Genomic DNA, 11,782 nt, shown 5'->3' on the forward strand with positions numbered 1-11,782 from the left:
CATGAAATGTGCTCTTCTTATGAATTATATCATTTAACATTTGTGATAATTTAACATCAAGTTGCGCGGCACGTCTTGTGAAGAATATGTCATTTGAGGATTTGATTTTGTCATGCTATAAAGTTGAATCTTCCCTGGTGGTGCTTTCTGTGCGATGGACAAAACAACAACATTCCATGTTTTTGCTATTGCTTGTCCTTCTAGAGTTGGACAATTAGTTAGTACATTCACTCTATTTTGCTCAGAAAACTGATAAAAGCATTTGCTCTAAAGGTTACTTAAAACCAAAAATGAAAAATATCGCACATCAAAAAGGCCATCTTTTACAAATATTTATTGAAGAAACGTGATTTCACTTCTCTGCCAAAAAAAAAGGGGTTGGGGTTGGGGGGTTGGGGGGCTTGTTCTTGTTAAAAGGAAAGAGTTGCTATCTCTGTATAATCACTCATGAGGAATATAACTGCGCCAGTTCATGTGAGAAGGCCTTACTAACGACATCCCTCTTGAGCTTCAACGCTGCAGTAACAAGGCCAGATTCTGGTGTCCATGCTTCTGCTAGCAACTTGATCTTCACTGGGATCTCAAACTTCTCCAAACGAGCAGCCTTCGCTCCCTGTACAAGACACAAGTTAAATGAACTAAAGAAACAATAATATTCACAAAACAAACTCCACACTGCAGTGTAGACAACAAAGGATTTAACTTCAGAAATACGAAGTAGAAATGTTGAAACATGCCAAAAACAGTTGATCCAACAAGTGTGAAGGTTACACTCAAGTAGATGCAGAGAGTTGAAAACAAAAAGATGCTCAATAACTTGGCATGTATGAAAACACCTTTACTAAGGAAGCATAAACCTCATTGATAGTTTCCTCCTTCTGACATAACTCTTGAAAATCGCCAAAGTTAATTCCGTGCTTCCTAGCCCAGTCTTCAACAGCAGCTTGAGCAGCCACCACTATAGCCACACAATAACTATGGAAAGGATCGGCATGCAACATTATATTGTCAACATAGGGACTGACAATAAGAACAGCCTCGACCTGCACATGACGTACCAATTCCCACATGAGTAAATGAAAAAAAAAGTGGGGAGTTGGGGTAGTGAAACGAGGAGAATTTCATCTACCAACTTGCATATATTCCATATGCTAGCAGTAAAGATACCGTATGAAATACTAGATCGCACCTTCCCCAAGGAAACATATTCCCCGTGCTGAAGTTTAACAATGTCCTTTTTACGATCAATTATCTCAAGGCAACCGTCTTCATGAAATTGCCCTATGTCACCTGTGTAGAACCAACTCATTCCTCTCTCGTCAACCTTCGTACATCACATAAAAATCATTGGAATTTATAAATTGACCAGCCACACTTGTAACATAAATACTAATAAGAGCTTATACTTTTAGGGCAATAAATACCTTGTACACTTCTTTCGTCTTCTCCTCATCTTTGAAATATCCAACGGTAACATTAGGTCCACCAATAACAATTTCACCTCGGGGCATTGGTGAATCCCTTGTTAGATATCCACCCTCAGCCCAATCTATCAACTACAGATGAAAGTACTACATCAAATTAAGTATTATCTGGTGAATGCTAAAAAGATTGATTTGGAAGCTATTATTGAGCTGTTAGAGTTTCTCTAGACTTGAACAACAAAAACTGTTTGGAAAGCAAGAAAATCAAAATGTAACAAAGGGGAAAAAGAGCGGAGATTTGAAGTACAAATTTTGTCATAGATGTTGCCGATGGATCATGAACAAGTACTTTATCAACTTACAACGGAACCATCTGACACTTGAACCATATAAAGAGAGTGTTGGTTTTTTAAAAAAGACGGGGCGGCAAAAAAGGGGTTAAAATAACTCTCAATGGATTGAAAAGGCTTTCAATATCTTTCAATAATTTTTATTAAGCACTTGGAGCTGTAAATAGTCAACTTGCGATAAAAACTGCATAATTCAAAATTCAAACAAACTAAAATATCTCAACAACTTAAACAACCTAACTAAAATTCTAAATTCAAATTCATCCTAAATCTAATAACTTATTAGCTAAAATTTACTTTAGTAACTAAATCTAATTTCAACAGTTAGGCACAGGAACAAGAGCATTATATAGAAGATAAAAAGAAAACAACAGGATTCAACAAATAATTGTGAGATTACACTCTGGGTCTATCGGAAACAACCTCTATCTCTACGAGGTAGGGGTAAGGTCTATGTACACTCTACCCTCCCCACCCTCCCCAGATCCCACTTGTGGGATTACACCGAGTATGTTGTTGTTGTTGAATGTATGCAACAAGATTAATACAATGCTATCTGAAAGTTTGAAATGCATAATTCTTGACCTGAAAATGAGGTAATTTTTCCTAGTTGCATAATTATCTATTACTCTGTCAACTTACAGTGGAACCATCTGAAACTTAAACCATATAAAGGTAGGAGCAGGAACAAGAGCATTACATAAAAGACAAAATGCAAACTGCAGAATTTAACAAATAGATGTGAGATGTAAGTAATAAGATTACTACACTGCTTTCTAAAATTTTGCCTGAAAATAGGGTAATTCTCTCCTATTTGGTCAGAAGAATGAAGTAATGACTATAGTTTTATACATGGATATAGAGGAATTTGTGAAGACTCTGCTTATTCTACTTTACCTTGATGTACGAGCAAGGAAGCGGAGGACCAACACGCCCAACAGAAGTATCATCATAATCACTAAATGTTCCACCAGCACAGGTCTCAGTAAGACCATAACCTTGGCCTATTGGAGCACTAAAAAAATAAACCAGGTCAGATGATAAGTCTGCAGGAAAAAAAAAAGATGCTAGCAAGAAGAGAAGGCTGCTTCTTACAATGTAAAGCTGCATAGTATTTGCCACTGTTGTTGTTGACATAATTTAGTAAAGTATCAATTTAACTGACAACAGAAAATGTCTATCTTGATGGAAGTGGATTCCTTGATTAAACGCATCATGCTTTTTATTAATTGCCAGAGAGTTTCATCATTCAAGTAATTTGTGATGCTCGTTATTAATTAGAAGGGTGATCACAAGAACACAAATGGCCACTCTAAAACTCTAGGGTTAGGCTTTCTCAGGAGTGTCCTCCTACCATCCAGCAGACGATAACACACATATATTTTCAAGTTATCAGCTCTTAGATTTACATAATTAGAAACAGCAGATAGACAAATATGAACAATTGACATTTTGAAGTTCCTTTAACTGGACACTTCAAATATAATGGCAAAGAGAACCTAGTGGTGAGAACAAACCCCTGAGAGACATCAACAAGTGTTCTTTGGAAACTTTAACAATAGAGCAGTTCCTGACAACTAGAACCTAAGGAGAGGAATAGAACTTTCAATGGAAAGATAACAACAAGAGTTCCTATTTCCACCACAAAAGCTACCCAACCTTTTACTATGTTGATTATAGACGGTTGGTAAAAAGGTGCAATGTGGTGAGGTTTCATGGATGCATTAGAATGTTGAAAGAGATTATGTGCAGCCAGATCAACCTGGAGACCATATAAGAAACTGGCAGTATTGATGTTGATAAGGTTACTCTTGCTGCCAATCTAATTTCAAGAAGTGGTAAACCCATTATGCAATGTGTATATCAAGAGAACACTTTAGACCATCAACTCAATGACTTATGGATCATTCAAAGTGGTCAATTAGAACTTTATATAATAATTTCATTGGTATTAAACTAGTGAATCCCTTAGATCATCATCTTCTGGGGTGAGAGGTCAAAATTACTACGGTGAGAAATGTGCATATTAAACTTTCAGATCCTTTATGAGGAGGCATAATTTCTGAGTTACTCACCCAAGGCATATGTTGATAAATCTTTGAGTATCTCCAGAGAGAGGAGCTCCTCCTGATAAGATAAAACGGATACGACCGCCAAGAATTGCTTGAACCTTCTTAAACACTATAAAGTTCCACAAATGTCTTTCTAAGCCCCAAGCTCCAAGCCAATTACCGTCAATTGCAGACAGTCTACGAGAATATGCCAAATCAAACAGCTTTTTGGATAATCCGCCTGCAGCATCTACCTGAGTCTTACCAGTGTTAGTTTCAAGTACCAACATCACGTACTATGCATGCAGAAGCAACCAAATGTAATAAGAAAATATATATTTTGAGTCCTCAGTTATACAAAGAATATATATATTTTGAGTCCTCAGTTGTACCTTTTTACGCACACCATCTCGAACCCGATCAAGAATTGCTGGGACAGCTGCCATCACAGTTGGCCTTAACACAGAGGCATCTCCTTTAGTTCCTTTCTTTACCTTATTTGAAGTATCAGTAAGGGTCAGAGGAGAACCATATCCTATAGAACCACCAATCCCAGGTACAATAGTCTGCAGAAAATATAAGATTTTTAATTTAATTGAAACAAAGTAAAGACATGAATAAATCAGAAACCCGCCGAATTTGGTCGACATTGGTACATTACCTCTGCTGCAAGCTCAAGAATATGAGCAAGCGGCAGATATGCTAAGTAAACATCCTTGCTCCCAAGACCGGGTACAATTGTCAGAACAGCAGAAGCTGTAGCTAGAACATTCCTGTGTGTCATCATCACACCCTGTACCCCAGATAAAATGTTAGCAATTTTGTAATGACTCTATTTTTTTCCCTAGTGAATTTCTTGACTCATTCAGCTGCATGAGGAAGAAAGAAATGGAATAAAGCTAGGAAAATCTCATTTTCCTAGTATAAAGGTGGCAAACACTTTAAACATTTCCTACATCTATACCATGATGATGTTGAATTAAAACAAGAGTAAGGAAATCTCGAGTCTCTACTATACTAATCATGTTTGCTACACTTTTTCCTCTCTTTAATACTATTATCTTAGTTCTTTTCATCTACTTTTATGGGTATACTGACGATCACCTGTTCCTCCCACAAATGATATGAAGAAGATTTTAATAAATAAAAAGGGATTGTAAGCTGTTCCTCCAACGGCGAAGGCCCACACCGCCACACGTAATTTTCCAACCAAGCAAAAAACAACACTAATTTCACCAATTTGAAGCAGAAGATTCACAATTAACCTTGGGCAGACCAGTACTACCGCTGGTATACATGATCACTGCAATATCAGATGCAACAGGTAAATCTGGATCAACAGGGTTTACTCGGCCAAGAGTTTCCACCTCGGAAAAGGTAGTCAATTCCCACTTTCTCCCTGCAGCGACGATGGCACTTGATGGAATCCCATTGTCCATGCATATCACGCGTTTGACGGTATCCAGTTGTCCACTAATGTCTACAAGTTTCTTTAGTTCCTTTTGCCCACAAATGACAGTAGTAACCTCTGTCTGGAGAAGAGAACTAGTTGATAACAAGCAATACGTAGCAGATAAAACACTTGAAAAGAACATAAATGAACATTTGAAAGAGTACAAGAAAACACAGAAATATCTAATGAGCTATTAGAGATCGGATTAAGGTTTCGTTTTCAAGCACAGTAACAATATCTTAAAGAATGGAATTTAAAACAAAAGTATTGATGGAGGAAAAATGTCAATTTTCAAGTTCTTGAATATCTAGGTTTTGAATGGATGAGTTGCTGTAGTACTATACTGCTACTGCCTAACACTTGTTTCATAATGTTTATCCTTTACAGAATGAAAGCAAAAACAGGATCTTGCATGGATGAGTCAGAGTTAGCTGTAAAAGTAGAATGCTCTTGCTTTTCTAATTTCAGCCAAAAGCATGCTATAGTTTCATTGAAGAGATTATGACACCCTCAAATAGATCCAAAGAGAACAAATCTGATGTGGGCTATGCCAGAGATTATCCGTTTAACTCTGAAACAAACGATTTCATCATAGGGGGTACTTCATTATCAATTTACATTTTTTTAGTACCACTGTCTAGGGTATTTTAATATCTTCAAATGTTGTAAAGCTTTCCTGGTGTAACTGTGTCTAGAATAGGACTTCAATGAAGTTTTCTTTTTCTTTTTTTTGATCAAGTAACTTCAACCAAATTATAGAAGTAAAAACAAATTCACACCTTCATAAGGGGTTATGGAAGAAACATATTTCATTTCAAACTGCTTCACATGCTAAGGTGGACTGTACCAGTTAAAACTAAGATTTAAAATAATCCACAAAAACTGAAGAAAGTGGAGAGGGCAAGTCAGACCAGTGCTTGACAAAAGATATCTGTTAAAAGAACGAGTTAACATGACATCAAGGTCACATCTGATAACTGACTTCGAGGTTTAAGTGAATATGATTATAATTCAACCATAACTGATCTTTCTTCCAAAAGTTGTACAGTCGATAATCTTGAAATTTGCATGTTATTTAACGAGATGAGATCTTCAATTTCTATCATAACTAGGAACACATATTTTTAGCATCACCAGTAAAACAACAACTACTACATCTCAATCCCAAACAAGTCGAGCTAGGCTATATGAATCCTTGGGGACCATGTTTCTCCATTTAAACTCACCACAGGCCATCATTATAAACGCATTTTTTGTTCTTTACTAATTGAAACAGTTCCAACTACTACATCTGATCCAGGATTGGGCACATTGTTGGATATTGGGGAGCATGCAATCGTGGAAGCGTCGGTAGTTTTAGTTACAGCTTCCTTTCTGAAAATCCTCTTCTTCAACAAAGAGATTTATCTCTCAAATCCTCCCTAACACACACACACTGCAAGAAACAGTAGGACATCTAGTTTGTGAATATCACTCTATTTCGAAGACAGACAAAGTCGACTAGGAGCGATTGTTTGATATAGGTTCTGTGAAACTTCAGTTGTTGTTAACAGGTACACAATTTAGGTTCCTGATACGGTTATTCTAATGCACATAATGGTGATGTCACTAGCACAAGCCTCCAAGTATGCTCTCTTTCTTATGCATGAAACACTATTCTTGAACCTGTTTTGTGTACGTCCTAATTCATGAGAGAGAGAAATAGGAAGAGAGATAGACACACCTGATTTAATGAGTAACACAAGGCCTCTTCACCAAGCGATGCATAAATAGTAACCACTGTCACATTGCGTCTGAAGCAACCCTGGGGTAGACAAAGCGACTCAATGTTATGTCATTGTCATGGAATTTTTTTAAAAAAAAAAACATGATTTGGATATGGATATTACTAGAATCCTAATAGTAAATAAACTGGTAAAAATGAATATTGTCTCTTGGAGTATGTCTCGAATTTACAAATGAAATATATAATTTCTTGGTCATCAGTACAAATAAAGATAGAATATTCAGTTTCAAGCTAGGGATTCTGGTGAAAGAAAAAGAAACTTCTCTGTTTATATGTACCTGTAATGCCATTAACCATTCTTCACATGTATCAGCAAAAATGGCCACACGTTCTTCTCTTCTGTGTCCAAGTTGTGCCAAACCAGAGGAGAAGTTGCACACAATCTCTAATGCCTGACCATAACTCAACCACTCATATTCACCCAAGTGTAGTTTCTCAAATGACCTTCCATCTGCAGATATTTCCATCTCTCTGGAAAGCAGTTTCCGAGTTCCTAGTAACTTCTTGTGATAATACTTCTTGCATGAATACTCAAAAAGCTCTGCCAGGGTTGTGATTCCATCCCATGCTGTTTCTACAGGTGCACTAAACCGACGGTTTCTGATAGCATAGCCAGGTTCACCACCAACATCAACAGGCAAGCCTCGCTTTTTTCGACTTCTTCTATTCTGAAGGAGAATAGTTACTACCAGAGGCACAAGAACACCAGCAACATAAGGCCCCATCTGATTTACCCTGACAAAAGCAAAAAAATACACCATCTCAGACTGGATGCAGATATTGGTAAATGTCTTCGAGAATGATAAAACCAAGAACATTAAAAATTAGATTAAAATAATTACAAAAATGTGCAACATAACTTCAAAATAATTAGCGCCTAAAAGTGGAAGTTAATTATATGTATCATCTAAAGAGACAAGGAAGGCAACAAAAAGGTTCTCAACAGTAAATATACTGCAGATATGAATTCCGTCCCTCCCCCCCTCTTCCATAACAAGGAAGAATAAGAAAGTCCAAGAGCGTCTGGAATTTAAAGTGTCAGATATTTTATCATATTTTCAGATCTTCCTCCTCTTCCATCCTTATCTTCTACTGGAAAATTGTCAAAAGCTATGCATTTGGTAGCAAGTAAGAAAAAACAAAAAGGAAATCATTTTAGACTCTTTAACATTTATCAACATGTGTGCACAAATTGAGACAAAAACTACCTAATGAGATGTGGTAATTTGTTAAGCTTAATTTCTTCCACCTTTAGATGAGATGTGGTAATTTGCTAAGCTTAATTACAACTACCGGGGTATTAAGTCGTTGAGTCACACGATGAAGATTTGGGAGAGGGTGGTGGAGCGGAGGCTGAGGAAGATTGTGTCTATTTCTGAGAATCAATTTGGGTTTATGCCTGGTCGCTCCACGACTGAGGCAATTCACCTAGGGCGGAGACTGGTAGAGCAGTATAGAGAGAGGAAGAGGGATCTGCACATGGTGTTTATTGACTTGGAAAAGGCGTATGACAAGGTCCCCAGGGAGGTTCTTTGGAGATGCGTGGAGGCCAAGGGGTCCCTGTGGCGTACATTCGAGCAGTTAAGGACATGTATGAGGGGGCGAAGACTAGGGTGAGGACTGTGGGAGGAGATTCTGAGCATTTTCCATTCTTGATAGGGTTACACCAGGGATCAACTCTTAGCCCTTTTTTATTCGCTTTGGTGATGGATGTGTTGACGCGGAGTATACAAAGCGAGGTGCCTTGGTGTATGCTTTTTGTGGATGATGTAGTTTTGATTGATGAGTCCCGACGAGGTGTTATTGATAAGATGGAGGTTTGGAGACAAACCCTGGAGTCTAAAGGTTTCCGATTGAGTAGGACCAAGACGGAGTACTTGGAGTGCAAGTTTAGTGACTCGAGGCAAGAGGACGAGGTGGTAGTGAAGTTGGATTCCCAGACAGTTTGTAAGAGGGATAGTTTTACGTATCTTGGGTCGATGATTCAGGGGAATGGAGAGATAGCTGAGGATGTCTCTCACTGTATTGGGGCAGGTTGGATGAAATGGAGGCTCGCTTCGGGAATTTTATACGATAAGCAGGTGTCCCCAAGCTGAAGGGAAAATTCTATAGAGTTGCAGTCAGGCCGGCTATGTTATATGGAGCTGAGTGTTGGCCGGTTAAGAATTCTCATATACAAAAATTGAAGGTGGCGGAAATGAGGATGTTGTGTTGGATGTGTGGTTTTACTAGGGCTGACAGGATTAAGAATGAAATTATTCGGGAGAAGGTGGGAGTGGTGTCGGTGGAGGATAAAATGCGGGAAGTGAGGTCGAGATAGTTTGGCCATGTAATGAGGAGGGGCACGGATGCCCCGGTTCGTAGGTGTGAGAGGTTGGCCTTGGATGGTTTCAAGCGGGGTAGGGTAGACCTAAGAAATACTGGAAGGAAGTGATTAGGCGTGACATGGAGCAGTTACAGTTGACTAAGGACATGACCCTGGATAGGAAGGTATGCAGGAAAAATATTAGGATAGAGGGTTAACGTGGGTGGATGAGTCGTAGACAGTAGATAGGAGGGCTTGGGTGTCTTTTGTTTGGCAATGTTGCATATTTTTGTGGATGGAGTATCTATGTTTTTTTTATCGTGTTCCATGCTTTTGATGTTTTTATATACTGTCCTTTGTCTTGAGCCGGGGGTCTATCGGAAACAGCCTCTCTACTTCGTTAGAGGTAGTGGTATGGTCTGCGTACACTCTACCCTCCCCAGACCCACGATGTGGGAATCTACTGGGTTTGTTGTTGTTGTTGTTGTTGTTAATTTCTTCCACCTTTCTTTATTACTTAAATTTGGCAAAAGACAATATAGAAAAAGTAAAGCTAAAGTTCCTAGAGGATATCGAGTTCTAAGCAATCCAATTTTACAAGGAAAAAAAAAGATTCATGACGCACCCATGGGTGTAGACTAGTGGTTGAATGAAGTTGGGTTGAGCACCACGAGGTCTCGGGTCAATTTTCAACGTAGACAAACGTGATGTAATTTCTTCCCATTTGTTCTAGCCTTGGTGAAAAGAGTTGTCCGGTACCGGTTGCTTGTGGGAGGTGACTAGTATCCCGTGGAATTAGTCGAGGTGAGTGCAAGCTGGGCCAGACAACACGATTATCAAAAAAAAAATTCATGACAACTTAACAACTGAAACTGTGAAAGCAAGCTCAAACAATTTATCAGGTTCTGACTGTTCAAGAAAAAAATGAATATATGCATGTGGGAAATGAAAACCAAATCTTTAGCCATCGGATTAGCAAAAGATTATATATGTGCAGAACACTCTTTATCACATAACACCTTAATATGGGAAAACGAAAACAGAAAAACAGAAAAATGCCAACCATTACTCAATTTAATGCTGAATACATTTATCCTTAACATCAAAATGTCTAAGCTAGACTAAACCTAATTTCATGATTAAGAAAACAAAAAAGAACAGCAAAAAGAGAACCCATTTTAAGAAAAATGACAAAAAGTATTGTTTGTAAAGAAAAAAACATACCTTGAAGAATCACACAAATTCAGAAAGGAGAGATTTCGATGAACCCCACTACAGAAATACTATAGTATACTAAAGTAAAATGAAGGCAATATTTGGTTTATAAAGGTACGGCGGAAGGATCGAGAGTGTGTAGAAGTTGGAGTTTCAGCCTTTTAGTTCAGCTTCTGTTAAACCTGGAAATGCTTGTTTTCTTGTGTCAGCTATTTCTGATTTAGATTAGACACGTGGGGTACGGCTCGATTTGAGTGATGGAGATATCACTGCAGAGCTCCTGTTTCTTTTCGGGACCTATTTGACAAGTCTCCATAATTAAGTACTGCTTTACATTTTAGTTGGTGTTAATTGACTTAAAAAGAATTTAATTAGAAGTATATCATATTAAGTTAAATTTTTTGATAATGTTTTAAAATTTTAAATTCGACTATTATTATTTTATGTTGTTATTTAATATACTAAGAATAGAATGAGAAAAATTTACTAAAATTTTCTTAATTTCATAAATTAAATAAGTAATTTGAAACAACTATTTTAGTATATGAATAACTAAAACGACACACATGGAGATTAATTAAATGTAGCTATATATGCCTCACACAATCGATCTACATATATTACAACAACAACAACAACAACAATGAAGCTAGACTAGATAAAGAATGCGGTGTGACACCTCTTTATAATCAACAATAATATTTCTCCGGACATGAAGGGCGTGATTGAAATTCAATGTTGGTGACCAGGTCTTCATTTGAGTATCACCCATGAAGAGCGTGATGAGGTTCAGGAAGAGGGAAAATCTCAGTCCCAAGTATATCGAACCATTTGAGATTCTCCGGACAGTTGAGGAGGTAGCCTATAAGTTAGTTTTACCTCCAGCCTTCTTAGTTATTCATCTAGTTTTCATATATCTATGATGCAATGTTATATTTTGGATGAGTCTCATATGCTTCGGTAGTACTCAGTTCAGTTGCATGAGAGGTTGACCTTTATTGAGGAGCCAATATCTAGCTTGACCAGAGATTTTATACGGTTGCGTTCCAAAGACATTCATATGGTTAAGGTTCAATGGAGACACATCTAATCGAGGAGGCTACCTGGGAGATCGCATGTGAAATGTGGCCCAGTATCCCTACCTGTTCGAGCCTTCAGGTACCTAGTGAATCTATTAAATCCGCGCACCCCCCCCCCC

At 37.9% G+C, this 11,782-nt stretch overlaps 1 protein-coding gene across 4 annotated transcripts; it reads right to left on the reverse strand.

The window, feature by feature from the left end:
• Positions 1–250: 250 nt before the first annotated feature.
• LOC107868016 (long chain acyl-CoA synthetase 9, chloroplastic) lies at positions 251–10,911 on the reverse strand. 4 transcript variants are annotated; one of them, XM_016714561.2, is made up of 13 exons: positions 10,594–10,889; positions 9,995–10,184; positions 7,343–7,799; positions 7,002–7,082; positions 5,091–5,357; positions 4,487–4,618; positions 4,218–4,391; positions 3,850–4,079; positions 2,672–2,789; positions 1,425–1,556; positions 1,190–1,324; positions 858–1,043; positions 251–613 (listed from the first exon to the last, which is right to left on the reverse strand). In XM_016714561.2, exons 3-13 carry the CDS (start codon positions 7,787–7,789, stop codon positions 446–448), a joined length of 2,070 nt encoding a protein of 689 aa, XP_016570047.1. In that variant the 5' UTR covers positions 7,790–7,799; positions 9,995–10,184; positions 10,594–10,889; the 3' UTR covers positions 251–445. The 4 variants fall into 4 exon arrangements, with proteins under 4 accessions (XP_016570047.1, XP_016570046.1, XP_047267925.1 ...); XM_016714560.2 differs by having other exon boundaries at positions 837–1,043; positions 10,594–10,887; XM_047411969.1 differs by lacking the exon at positions 9,995–10,184 and having other exon boundaries at positions 10,594–10,911.
• Between the last annotated feature and the right edge of the window lie 871 nt (positions 10,912–11,782).

The sequence above is a fragment of the Capsicum annuum genome, chromosome 4 (genome assembly GCF_002878395.1).
Source record: "Capsicum annuum cultivar UCD-10X-F1 chromosome 4, UCD10Xv1.1, whole genome shotgun sequence".
Taxonomy (NCBI): domain Eukaryota; kingdom Viridiplantae; phylum Streptophyta; class Magnoliopsida; order Solanales; family Solanaceae; genus Capsicum; species Capsicum annuum.

Coding starts and splice junctions, on each gene's coding strand:
- LOC107868016 (XM_016714559.2), bottom strand. CDS start 7,789: ATGGGGCCTTATGTTGCTGGTGTTCTTGTGCCTCTGGTAGTAACTATT. Junction 4,080..4,217: donor GAGATGGTGTGCGTAAAAAG/GTACAACTGAGG, acceptor GGTAAGACTCAG/GTAGATGCTGCAGGCGGATT. Junction 614..836: donor TTTATGCTTCCTTAGTAAAG/GTGTTTTCATAC, acceptor TGTCTTGTACAG/GGAGCGAAGGCTGCTCGTTT.